Genomic DNA, 13,715 nt, shown 5'->3' with positions numbered 1-13,715 from the left:
TAGGTCCTAAGCAACTTAGTGAGACCTTGTCTCTAAATAAAATATTAAAAAGGGCTGGGAATGTGGCTCAGTGGTTAAATGACCCTGGTTTCAAGCCCCATACCAAAAAAAAAAAAAAAAAAAGATATCTTGTAAGGCATGGAAACATTAAAAAATGACACATTCTTCAAGCATTTTATTTCAATTTTAAGATGTTCATTCAAATTTCAACATTAAGCTATACATTCATTCATCCATCCTCTGATGATGCCTTCCATAATAATTATGTATGATTTTCAATTTCTGATGTGTATGTATGTGTGTGTATGTGTGTGTTTGTGTGTGTGCACGCGCATGCTGAGGATTGAATCCAGAGGTACTTTATCACTGAGCTACATCCCTATTACTTTTGTATATTTTATTTTAAAATGTGGTTTCACTAAGTTTCTAAAGGCCTTGCTAAGTTGATGAGGCTGGCCTCAAAACTTGTGATCCTCCAACTTTGGTTTTCCAAGCCACTGGGATTACAGGCATGCACCACCACATCTGTTTAATTTCTGATTTTTTTTAAAGTAGAGTAAGAGCTTACGGATATTTGCAAAGCAATAAGAGTGCAGTATACATCCAGATTTTTATAATTTTTCCCAAGCTTTAACAGTTATTTCATCTCTCCTCAACTCAATATTACCCTCAAACAAAGTGTCCATTTTAGCCTTCATAAAGATTTTTAAATTATTTTTACTTTAATTTCATCAATTTTTCTTTGGCTTCCATACAGTCATACAGTTCTGATCAAAAACAAACAAACAAACAAGCATACAATAGGCATAAGCAGGTTTGAAAACAAATAGTGGATTCTGGTTGAGCAAGTACTTGACTCCTCAACTCTTAGGGCAGAAGCTCAAGTATACTCCAGTTGTTTGCCAAATATGAATGCTCAGAGGGCTGTGGGCGTTTGCAGGGTATTGACAGATAATCCATTAAACCATTTAGTCAGTTAGGAGAGCACCTTCTGCAGCAATTCCATTGAGCAATAGGGATTCCCTAGAAATCAAATAAATCTTTCCCTGGGATGCTTGGCTCTAGGCCCCAGGACATGGAGAGAAACCACTGGAAAGGGGAAGGCCATGATCCTGTTATCTACCTAGGATGTTCATATTACAAGATACCTCCCCTGCATTGTCTTAATGGGGCCCCACCTTCTTAAGTAACACATCCTTATTTGATGTTAAAAACAAAAATGTTGAGGATTTTCCACCTGGGAGGATCTTGGACATTAGATAAAGAATTCTACAATTACTTTGTTGAGTTCTCACATCTCTGGAGATGTTCCGTTTATTATCTCCATCTTACAGATAAGGAAACTGAGTCTTAGGGAGGACATATGATTTGCCCAAAGTCAGACCACAAGCAGGTGACAAGGCAAGCACAGGTCCCCCTGCTCTTTCTGCTACCCCACCCTGCTTTGGAGAACAGCTTTTGTATGAGCATTAAAACAAAGGGCATGTCTTACTCATGTCCCCCACACACGGAAGCTATGGGCAAGTGGCAGATTATTTTCCCTGCAAAACTCAAATCTGACTGATGATATTTGTGTTAACTCCGCGGAGTTAACACAGCAATGTTGTCTGGGGCCAGCTTAAACAGAAAGGTCTGGAGGTAGCTGGGAGTAGGTGTTTCCCAGGTTGTGTGTGGTGAAGTGAGACATGGACAGGCAGACTTGAAATCATCTCCAGAGAAATGGTGTCAGAAAGGTCCATGGGTGACCCAAGGGACTGTGCATGGAGAAAAGGGGCATAGAATACCTCCAGCCAGAGATTGTAGAACAGACCAGCAAAAAACAGAACAAGTAGACACCAGGGCCATGGAGACAGAGCATGCTACAGGAAAGCATGGTTAAGTACACCCCATCCCCCTGATGTATCTAGAGCATTCAGATTTTAGGTCTCAAGTTTTGATTAGATAATTGTCCATGAATACCACCAGGGTCAGTTTATTTAACATTCCATCTTCAATATTTCTTGAGGACCACTCTGTGCCAGGCACTGTACTGTGATACAAAACTGGGCAAACAATCATGAGGGCAGAGGAGGGCATGTGTCCTAAAGGAGCTCACACCCCACTGAGGGACCAAGGGGTATCCAGGACCCAGCACTTCAGTGCTTGGCTCCCTTCCCCTTGACAGGAGGGGCACAAAGCATTGTGGGAACTTGGCCAGGGAGGTTGGGAGGGAGGCTCCCCACAGGGAGGAAATTCATACACCTAAAAGATGAGTAGGACATGGAAGAGCTGCTGCCATATAGATTAACCCTGAGAATATTAAGCTAAGTACAGTGAACCAGCCATTAAAAAACAAATGCTGCACCATTCCACATATACAAAGTTTCTAAAATAGTCCATCCTAGAGATGAAAGTAGAATGGTCTTTGCTAGGGGAGAGGGGAATGAGAGGTGGTTGTTTAATGGATACAGAGTTTCAGTTTTGCAAGATGAAAAGAAGTTCATGATGGCTGCACCAAGGTATGAAGATGTTTTTAATGCTCCTGAATTATGCACTTAAAGTGATTGAGATGGCCAATTATACAATGCATATTTTACCACAATTAAAAATAAAGAGTTGGGGCAGCACATGAAAGAGCAAGGACCCTGGGCAAGGTGGGGATGGGGGAAAGTCCTGGGAACTTTGAGGAGTCCCTTGTAGATGAAACAAGTCAGGGGGGCAGGGGTTGGGGGGCAGGGGTTGGGGGGCAGGGGGAAGTGACAGCAGCAAGAACAGAACTATGAAGGGAGAGACTTGCAGGGGAGAAGCAGATGGCTTTCTAAGGTGTTTAGAAATAGCCAGGAGGAAGGGAAGACTCAGTGCAGCAGACCAAGTAGAAGGGATCAACATAGTCTGTGTTTTTGCTAACGGAAAACTGCTGTGATGCTCAATTTGAGGTTTCCATTGAAGCTGATGGTGGCAGGGAGACCCCGGGTTACCGGAGAATCTGCACACCAACTTGGCTCTTTTCCACCAGGCTGCTGCCAGCACAGAACAAGCCTTACCAGCAAGTGCCAGAGCCTGCATGGCCCAGCATTTACCAGACCCTCCGGTGCCACGAGATTGCCTGCCTGTCAGCTCCTGGGGAGAAGCCAGATTTGTCTATTATTGGCTCGGAAATGTCTGAGGTCAATTTTCTAATGCAGGAAAGAGAAGGAAGTGGAGCTGCCCAGAAGGAGCACGGGTCCGGGGCAGTTTCCTTTTCTGAGCTCTAAGGGTCTCAGCTGCTATTTTCTCTTCTTGGCAAAAATTCTTCTTTCCTGTGTAATCATAAGGTCTGAATGAGATTAAGCTTTGCCCGAGAGGAGCAAAGAAGAGTGAAACAAGGAATGATTTCAGCCAGCATGGGCTTCTTCCCAAAGCAATTAGACCTTGAATTTAAGAGAACAAATCGGATTTGAGGTTTTTCTTCCTTGGAGGCCCTTATTTCACAGAGTGGGAGAATGGCTGCAGTGAGTGGCTCCAGAAGCAGGTCCACCACAACCCAAAATATCTCGGACACCATCTGCTTACAGGTGGCCAAGGACAGGAAGAGAGTAAAATAAAAATAGAGTTTTGCGAGTTTGCTCTGTGCTGGGTAGGCCCTGTTGAAGAGTTTAGAGGTACTATCTCATCCATTCCTAAGAACAGCCCTCTGAATAGATACTGCTGTCCTCTATCTTACCAACAGGAAACTGAGGCTCTGAGAAGTGAAGTGACTTGCTGGGGGTTAGCACTTTTTAAATGACACTGGAGAATCCAGAGTTCACCAACGATGCTGACGCTCAGCCTGAGAATAAAACCGGAGAGCCAAAATCGTCTCCTTTCTAAAGAGCAACCTGGAGCAGCTGTTTAAGCTGGGAATGATCTCAGAGATCTCAACAGCAGTAGAGAAAGAATAAGAACGGAGTTTAGGATAATAGGCACTTCCTGAACTCATCTCTTTACCAAAGTTGTTTTAATCCTCACAGCAAGCCGAAGGAGGTGCATCCTATTGGACAGATGAGAAGACTGATCCTCAGGGAGATTAAGGATTTTGCCCAAAGTTACACAAACAAAAAATTCAACACATGAGTAAGGCCCTGGGTTCAATCCATGGCACCACCAAAAAAAAAAAAAAAAACCCTCAAAATTGAAACCGTAGTTTGACCTCAACTCTGGGCTAGAAATATCTACCTCTAACTCAAAATCATCACATTGGCAAGTGGAGGTTTTGAGGTCCAGAGACCCAGACTGCAAAGATAGGAAGTTTCTTGGTTCCTGTCCCAGTCTAGAACTTTCCAGTTCCTTCTCCTTATTCTCTGGTTGGACCCACCTTTGACCTGGGCACGGAGGCCCTGCCCTGGCCATGCTCTTCCCCAAAGGGCAAGGAGTCCACACAACCCAGAAGAAGTGTCCACCCAACTGCCCACCCTTCTAGACCGCAGTCCTGGTCCTGGAACCTGGAAATCTATGTCCAGATGGCCCAAAGTTCACCTCCAGGGTCTGTGCAGGCCCTCCCAGACCCATCCATTCAAGGAAGGACCACAGATCCCCAGGCCCAGAGACTAAGAAGCAAGGGTTTGCTGAGGAGCAGCAGACATTGGAGAGTCTGGCTGGGGTGGGGGTGTCCCTGCAGTGCACATGAAGTCCCCCGTGGCCCAGAAAGCAGTTAGGCATGGAGAAGAAGAACAATCTGGGGGCTGGGAGCCAGGCTGGCTCTCCCTGCATTTGTGATGGAGCTATGAGGACTCTGAGAATTGAACATCCCTCTGGCCTTCGGGGGCCTTCTGGTGTCTCTGGTGTAGGAGGAGAGAACATTCTGCATCTGATAAATATTTATTGAACAGTTTGTTAACTTGATATTTAACTTTTAAATACTGGGCCTCCATTCATACCAGTCCTCTTTGGGGGCCTTTAAAATCTTAAAAATGAACCCACCTCTACTTCCCTTTCACTGCTGAGATTCTGCTAATCTCTCACTCCACGGCCCCTATAAACATCCCCTTGTGAAGAACGCAGGATTCTCACTGGGCACACGTTAGGAGCCCCCACACCCACCCACAGTGTGACTGACTCTCAACAGACCTCTGTATTTCCAGCAGTCCATGGTGAGATACTGCCCTCGTTCCCAGCAAAATTGCTCATTTTTTCCCCAGGGATTTGTCAGACCCAACTGGCTTAGAATGCAGCTCCTGGCTTCTTAGCGGGGTATTCGTGGAGCAGCCTCCACATAGGGGGGACTCACTGCAACCTGTGAGGGAACATCAACAAAACAGCCTAAGCAAAATGAGAAATCTGTTGGCTTCCAAAACCATCCGGAAAACTCCCCCCAGGGACTCAAACCCCGTGGGGACCGTCTTTCTGTCTCTTGCCTTGTGTTACTCTTTCTCTCTGCAGACCAGTTCTCTCCACAGTGCAGAAAACATGGTCACAAATGTCTCCAGATGTCTTTGGCAGCTTTTGGTCCACGGAGAGACTGAGTTTGAGTTCTCCTGGGTTCCAAGTTCCAAATCCCTGGCCAGAGGACTTGCTGGCACATCTTGGGTCAGTACTTAACTTGACCCAGCCAACTGAGGGCTCCTTAAAAACGGCTGCCCTCAAAGAGCCATGGGGATGTGGGGACCCCAACTTTGTTGGGAGAAGAGGAGGATGGGCGCGTAGATAATCGTGTACGTTTCTCCTGAGGCTGGACAATTGATCTCCATCGCCACAAGACAGACCGTCTCTCCCTCTCCACTTCCAACCCTTTTTTCTTCCTTTCTTTGTTCCTTCCTGCTTTGTTTTGAATATGGTTTGAGCAGGTCCCTGTGTTTATGTTTTGAAATTTGACTTCAATCGTGAAATATTGAGAGGGTGGAAACGGAATCTGACTACGGGGATTGGAAATGGAGCTTTGGGAAGCTGCTTAGGAGTGGATAAGATCTTTAGAGTAGAGTCCCATAATGGGTTCCGGTAGCTTTATGAGAAGCGGGAACAAGGGGCTGGGGTTGTGGCTCAGTGGTAGAGCGCTCGCCTAGCACATGTGAGGCCCCGGGCTCGATCCTCGGTGCCACATAAAAATAAATAAAATAAATGTATTGTGTCCAACTACAACTAAAAAATAAATGCCAAAAAAAAAAAAAAAAAAAGACAATGAAGAAGAGGGAACAGGATCAGAAAGCACTCTTAGGTTTGTGTACAGGCATGTTCTCCTTCTTGCCATGTGATGTCCTGTGTCGCCTTAGGACTCTGCCAGCAGAAAGCTGTCACCAGATGTGGTTTCTCACCTTTGGACAAGCATCATGAGCTAAAATAAATCTTTTGTTCCTTCTCACTTACCCAGGCTGTGATATTGTGTCATTAGAAAACAGACTAATACCCTTCCTTCTCCCTCCTTCCTTCCCATGTGCCTTCCTGCTTTGGATTTGAATCCTGGCTTTTCTCCTTGCTGAATCCACACTCCAGAGGCCTAGGGAGGACCTGGCCCCAGGACTGCCACCAACTTGCTGATGAGCCTGAGCACATTCCTTTCCCCTGAGCCTTAATTCCCTCCGCAGTTGGTTCTATAGCACGTCTCCCTCTCTCACCAGTCTTCAAGCCTGCTCAACAGTCAACCTAACTTTTCCTTCCCTCTTTCTCCTAAACCTCTAACCAGTGGGTTTCTCTCTGTCCTATGAGGTGTGTGTCCATTTCCAATCCTTGATCGTGGACCATGGCTCTTAGAGTTCTATCCTCGGGTCATGGCTGCCCACCAGGACAATTTTCAGTTGAGAGACCCGTGTGGAGGCTGTTTTGCAGGGGCCACTGTTCCCTCCACTCACGGGTCTTTGGAGGAAATAAAACCATTATGGGAAGCCAGTGATGTTCAAACCAAAACCCACATCTGTAAATCATGCCAAGCGGAATTCTAGGTAGCTCCAGATCCAGGTCCAGCCTTGAGGGAAGAAATTGCAGCCAAATAGTGAAATGTCTGACTTTTCCTTCTTCCTGCCCTCTTCCCACTCTCTCCTGCTGCCATCCAGCTGCCAGCGTCCTGCTTTCTCACCTACCCTCATGTCCATCAAAACAGGGGCGGGAGCAAAGTCCAACTATTATCCTCAGTTCCCTGAGTCAAAGTGGAGGTTTGTGGGTAATGAGTTTGGGAAATGAAGGATTAAAGAAATTTCAATAAGTTTATTTACCTCAGTACTTCTCTGAGCTCTTTATATCTTCTGAACTCTTTGTATGTGGGAAACCACTAGGTAAAGAACAGTTTCCCAAATTTACTTGGCCAGAGAACCCCTTCTCCAAGGTACATCTTGTAGGATGAGTGTTCCAGGGACTATGCTTGGGAATACTATTTGAACTGCAGCCCATCTGCATTTGGAGCAGTATCCAAGTGCAGACGGGTTGCAGTTCACATAGTATTTCCTGCTCAGGCTGCGAGCCTATGATAACTCCAGCTCACTCCCTGGGAAGGCACCTACCACAAGTTACCCTAGAACTCACTGATCTAGTGAGGTGTGTGGCAGCACAGCCTGTGTGCACGGTGGTGAGGTGTCCCAATGTTCCAGAAGCCCAGTTGTCCTGAGTTATCCACAGACTGGTTTCTCAATGCTTCCCTTAATTGCATGCAATCGTCCTCTCTGCAATTCCTCTCTTTGGATCCAAGTACTTTCATGTGCATTTTCTTACATTTTACAACGGAGTGACCTGGTCAGTGGAGGGAAGGCAATACCTCCCCTCTGAGGACCAGAGAATAAAGGTAGTAAAGAATGTCAGATAAGTAGGTGCCCTCGGGGAGCAGGACCAGACCCCAGCAGCTGTGTGCACATGCAGGACACACATGTCATAAACACAGGAGAAACAGCACAACTGTAGACTCCAGCTGTGCTATTCTAGATTTTATTCTTGAGGCTCTTAAGCAGAGGGAAATATTTGCTCCTAAATATATGCCATCTAATTCTGGAAGGACAATACGACTCTAATCAGTAGATCACCTCTGTAGCTGTTTTAAAGGTTAGTTGACAAATACTCTCTACATAATTTATATTAACCTTCTGGTTGATGGGCCATATTTAGTGCTGCTTTTTGATATAAATGGATAGGCATTCTTTCTGGCCAGAACTTGTTTATTACTAAAGAACCATCTTCTAATTTCTTTGACAAAGCTATCCTTAAGGTAAAATGCTTATGTTTAGTAACTTAAAACTTGCAGTATTTAAAAAGTGTCAGGCTAATCAGGCCAAATGAAACATACAATCTTTGGTTGTACCCCAGAATTCAAAAAAAATTGTTGTAAAGTACATTTCATGGGACAATTGAACCTGTTAATAGTATTGGGTCAATGAGAGACTTCTTGGGTGTAATGATGGCCTGTGTTTTGGGAGGAGAAGGTCCCTGTTCTGGGAAGGCACATGATGGGGTGGAGACTGGTGACTGGTCACATGTTCACCACGCTATTTTTTTTTCAACTTCTATGAATAAAAAGGTGGTACTATTAAAATAAGAATGCTGTTGTGGCATTTGTTGTTGTTTAAAGGGTATAGGAATATTACTAAAAGTTCCGGAGTGTGCAAATTGTCAGAATCAAAATGGAGTTGCTTCTGTCAAGACATAACACATAACACATAACCCAAATCTAAGCAAATAAACCCAGGAGGTCATGAGGAGGGATCTCATGCATGCAAACCTGACACCAAGAACTATCACCAAAGACTCTACGGAACCACATCCTTGCACAAAGGCTACTGCAACCTTATACAGAAAATACTTCTGGGATGTTTGTCCAGTAACTCTCTTCAACCATGGACTGGCACCACCCCTGTTATTGATGCCTGGACTCCCTGGTTATAAATCCCTGCGGCTTCAGATTCATATTTCAAAACTAACTTATGCAAGCCTCTTCGTTTTGCCTCCCGAAGTTTCCTCTCCTTAGAATACACCATCATTTCCATGGCATGCATGATGCTCATTGCTCTGCTCTCAACTTATTCTCAGATAAATACTATTATTCTTTGGGGACTCTGTTTCTTAGGCTGACTCTAGTAAACCAAATGATTCACAAGTCCCATTGGTAGTTAGCACATCTTTGGGATTGGGAAAAATATTGCCATTTGCTCTGGACTATGAAGTCACGATCCTCCAGAGATGTTGTTGGCACAGTTTGTCTTTCAGAATGTTCCCAGACCCAGAAGTGGGCAGCAAAGATGTAGCCCGGGGTACCCAACAATGATAAATAGACCTCGGGTTTCCAGTAAACCCACAGCGGCTGGTTGGTTCACTGAGCAGGAAGAAAGGCATGCTCTGACTGCCTGGTGGTGTCAATTTAAAAAGTCACGTTTTCACAGAACACATAAAAGGGGGGAGGCGGTAAAAACAAAACAAACCAAACAAAACACAGCGTGCTTGTTTGCAGTGCTGTCAGGGAGGAGTGAAGATTAAACACGGATGTTGGGAAAGAAAACTAGTGACAGACAAGGAGCTGGAGCAGTGAGCAGCTCTCCAGGGACGGCCATCCTAAACCTGGGTTGGGTGTCCACTCTGGGCTACGATCACAAGCACTTAAGGCACATACGTCTTCAATCTTCAATAACTAACTTGAGGAGGCAGATGGGGAGTGGCTAATGCCGAGGCCACGTGGATTGGGAAAAGTGGAGCCAAATGTAAACCCATGTGTGTTTGATTTTAAAACCAGGCAAGCTTGATCTACTGCCCAGTACTCCCTCCTACTTAGTTGGGCCAATACTGGGCACATAGGGAGTTGCTTCTCCCTTCTCTGTACTTGTCTGTATTTTATGAAGTATAAAGGCAAAAGTGACTATCATGGGCACATTGGTAGGTGCACTAGTTTGGACGTGGTTTGTCCCCCCCAGCGTTCGTGTGTTGGAGACTTGGTCCCCAGAGTGGAGATTAAGAGGTGGTGGACCTCTAAGAGGCAGAGCCTATGGGACGTCACTGGAGGTACTGTTCTGAGAAGGGATCCCTGTAGTTCTTGTGGGACCCCGGTTAGGTTCTCAAGAGAGGGTTGTTACAAAGAACGAGATAGGTGCCGTGTTGGTTTCCCTCTGGCTTCTGGTCTCAACAGTCATCTCTGCCTCTCGCACATGCTCCTGCCATGACACCATCTACCATGATGTAATACAGCCAGTGGGGTCCTTGCCAGCTCTGGTGCCACGCTGCTTGGACTTTCTGTCTCCAAAACTGTGAGCTAATTAAAGATCTTTTATTTTTTAGAAATGCTTCTTTATTATTGTATTATAGTTATACATAAGAGTGGGGTCCATTTTTATATAATCATATTTGCATGGAATATAATCTGTTCCATTTCAGTCCCCAGCGCTGCCTCTTTCCCTCTCCTCCCCCCTACCTGTTCTGTTCTACTCTTCTCGTCTTCTGTTTATTACTTATTTATTTTTAACGGGAGCTTTGTAGACATGGAGTTGAAAGGCACTGTGATATATTCACATACGTACATGGCATAATTGGATTTCACTCTGAGGTTCCTCCCTTTCCCCATCCTTCCTCCTTCCCCCTCAATTCCCTTCCTCCACTACACTGTGATCTCTCTTCTATTTTCATGGGATACCCCCGCCCACTTTTCTTTCTTAATTTTGCTCTAGCTTCCAAATATGGGAAAAAGCATTCAACCTTTGACTTTCTGAGTCTGGGTTACTTCACTTAGCGTGATGTTCTCTAGCTATTCCATCCATTTATCTACAAATGTCATAATTTCAATCTTTATGGCTGAGTTAAACTCCATCATGTATTTATACCACATTATTTTAATCCATTCATCTGATGCCAGGCACCTGGGCTGGCTTCATAACTTGGCTATTGTGAATTGCACTGCTGTAAACATTGATGGGACTGCACAACTATAATATGCTGATTTTAGTTCTTTGGATAAATACCAAGGACTGGCATAGCTGGGTCACATGTTGGTTCCATTCCTAGTCCTTCATTCAAAGAATCTCCACTCTGCTTTTTGAAGTGGTTATTCTAAGTTGCAGTCCCACCAACAATGTAGGAAGATATACCTTTTCCCTGACATTCTCACCAGCATTTACTATTATTTGTATTCTTGATTATTGTCATTCTTACTATAGTGAAATGAAATCTCAAGTGCATTTCACTGATTGCTAGGGATATTGAACATTTGTTTCATGTATTTATTGGCCATTGTATTTCTTCTTTTGAGAAATGTATTTTTAGAGCTTTTACCAATTTATTGGGTTATTTATTTTTTTGGTATTAAACTTTTTGAGTTCTTTAAATATTCTAAATCCTATGAGGAGTAGCTGGCAATGATTTTCTTCCATTCTGTAGGGTCTCTCTTCATGCTTCTTTCTTTTGCTTTGCAGAAGCTTTAAAATTTGATGCCATCCCACTTAACTGATTCTTAAATCTCTTTTCTTTATAATGCACCCAGCATCAGGTATTTTGTTATAGAAACAGAATTTTTGTTCTTGTAGGAAATCTCTAGGATAGTATGTCTGTGCAGATACTGGGGAATATGTTAGTCAGTTTCATATTATTAAAATGAAATACCTAAGATTAACTAATAAAGAGAAAAGGGTTATTTTTGCTCAGTTTTAGAGGTTCCTGTCCAAGATTGGGTGAACCCATTGCTTTGGGTCTCTGGTGGGAATGCCAGATGGTAATGGTGGGAAGCATATGGCAGAGCAAACTGCTACCTTATGAGCCAGGAAGCAAAGGGAAAAAGGAAGAAGGGGCTGGCCCCCAATCTCCTTCAAGGGCATGTCACATGACTTATGGACCTACTGCCAAGACCCATCATCTAAAGGCTCCGCCATTTCCCAATGCACCCACCTAGGGACCAAACCTTTATTATATAGACCTTCGGGGAACAAGTATCCTAAACAGAGTGGGTGAGAGGTGATGTTGGTGCAGGGAAGATTTCCCCAAGCAGAGCAGCAGTCCAACAGCCTTCACTCCACTGGCTGCAGAGTGGCTCACTCAAGGCTTCAGTGAAGAATTACAGAAGCCAATAAACCAAAATACACAGATCTATGGAAAGGGGAAGCGGCCATTTGACCTAAATCCATAAAGCAGCCAGCCATTTGACATAAATCTCTCTAGTGAGGAGCCAGAAGATATATAATGAAATTGGGTAACTTAAAACATCTATAGCCAACATGAAAAGGCTAAGTATGGAAAAAGTGTAAATAAATGAGTACAGCATTCATTTATATATAGAATTGAGCTTCAGAAAAGAAAACCTCAAGTTCTTAGATCAAAATCACCACATGGGACACCCACCTATGGTCAATAGTTCTGTGGTTCTTGATCTTGCATGTCAGCCCCATCTAGGGAGCTTTCAAAATCCTGATTCCCAAGTCCCGTGCCAGATCAATTAAATTACAATCTCGGAAAGTGGATGTCGGAATTTTTAAATTGGCTCCTGAGAAATTCTCACATGCAGTCAGCCAGTACAAACAGCTCCTAGTCCAGTGCTATACTCGTTTTGATATTTTGTTTTATCTATTTTCTTTAAAGAAAAATACTGGTCTCAACCAGGTTTACAAAACAACAAAAACACTGTACTAAGAATCTATATTTAGTGAAGAAAAGCTTTGGTGTTTCATATAAGCATGAGTTTAGAAAACTGGATACAGCTGGGTGAAGAAATAGCAAATCTTTACGTGGTCCAATTTTATGGGTAACTTTAGAGAACAGACTTTGAACCTCCCATGAAGTTCTCAATGATGTATTTTAGTCAACTTTTATTATTCCCCCACCAGAAAGTACTAGACCAGGGGTTTTGGAGCCAGTCAGACCTAAGGTCTTAACTTTATTTTAACTTGTCCGATCATGTCCCACCTGTAAGACAAAAATAATACCCTCTGGAGATTATTGTAAGGGCACCATGAAACCATAGCATTTGAGGGGCAGAATAGTTTGGACTCTTGTAAGGAAATTAAGCAACCTAAGAACTGTTAAATAATAGTCTAAGAAAACAGAATCATCAAATGACTGGAGAAGCTAACGTATCATACAAACTTATGTACAAATCACATGCTAATAAGAGACCCAAACATTAATTTAAAAAAAATTTTATTTGTTCTCATCAGTTATACATGACAGCAGAATGCTCTTCGATTCATTGCCAAACCTTAATTTTGACAGGTTGACTTTTGGGAAGTTCCCAAGGTAAGCACAACTAGACAACTACAGCACATGTACCAGGGCCAAGAAAGACTTCTCATCCTGCCCACAAGAAGAGCTTAACCATGTCCGAATTATACAGTATTCTGAGACAGTGAACCCCTCTCTCCAAATATTAAAATTCAGTCTACCCAGAAAAGTATAATGTGGTCTCTGCTTTGATTTCATGAAAGTAAGCAATACTCATTCTCAGCAACCAAATACCATCGGCAAGACAGAAGTCTAGACATAAACTGACAAAGGCTTATAATGTAGAAAAAATATTTTGAATGTGGCTCACAAAAAGTAAATTATTGAGCTAAAGTTTAGTTTTAGGCCTTAACTAACTTCTGATAGGCAATTTTGTAAAGAGGCATTAGTCAAATAATTACACATGACACTTTCTGATGAACCAGGACAACGAAAATCAAGTAAGCACTGGGGATTTTACCCCCTAAAACTAGTTAATCATTACTTGGGCACAACCAAGTAGTCCATAGTCAGGATGGACAAGACTACAAGTTCAATTTTGTTCACTGTTGTTATTAAAATGACTGGCCATTTTTAGAACTATTTTTAGAAATTTTGAAAATACAAAATTGAATCCTTTA

At 43.4% G+C, this 13,715-nt stretch overlaps 1 protein-coding gene across 1 annotated transcript in view; it reads left to right on the top strand.

Annotated features, from left to right (window-relative positions):
• LOC114087309 (cilia- and flagella-associated protein 337-like) overlaps positions 1 to 3,233 on the top strand; it is a 124,823-nt gene extending 121,590 nt beyond the window's left edge. The window contains exon 22 of the mRNA XM_071611759.1: positions 2,996 to 3,233. Coding sequence (XP_071467860.1) covers positions 2,996 to 3,233 — 238 coding nt within the window. The remainder of the gene's footprint in view (positions 1 to 2,995) is intronic.
• The last annotated feature ends 10,482 nt before the right edge of the window (positions 3,234 to 13,715 follow it).

This window comes from Marmota flaviventris, chromosome 4 (genome assembly GCF_047511675.1).
Source record: "Marmota flaviventris isolate mMarFla1 chromosome 4, mMarFla1.hap1, whole genome shotgun sequence".
Classification (NCBI taxonomy): domain Eukaryota; kingdom Metazoa; phylum Chordata; class Mammalia; order Rodentia; family Sciuridae; genus Marmota; species Marmota flaviventris.
This window is presented reverse-complemented; position numbering and strand designations above follow the sequence as displayed.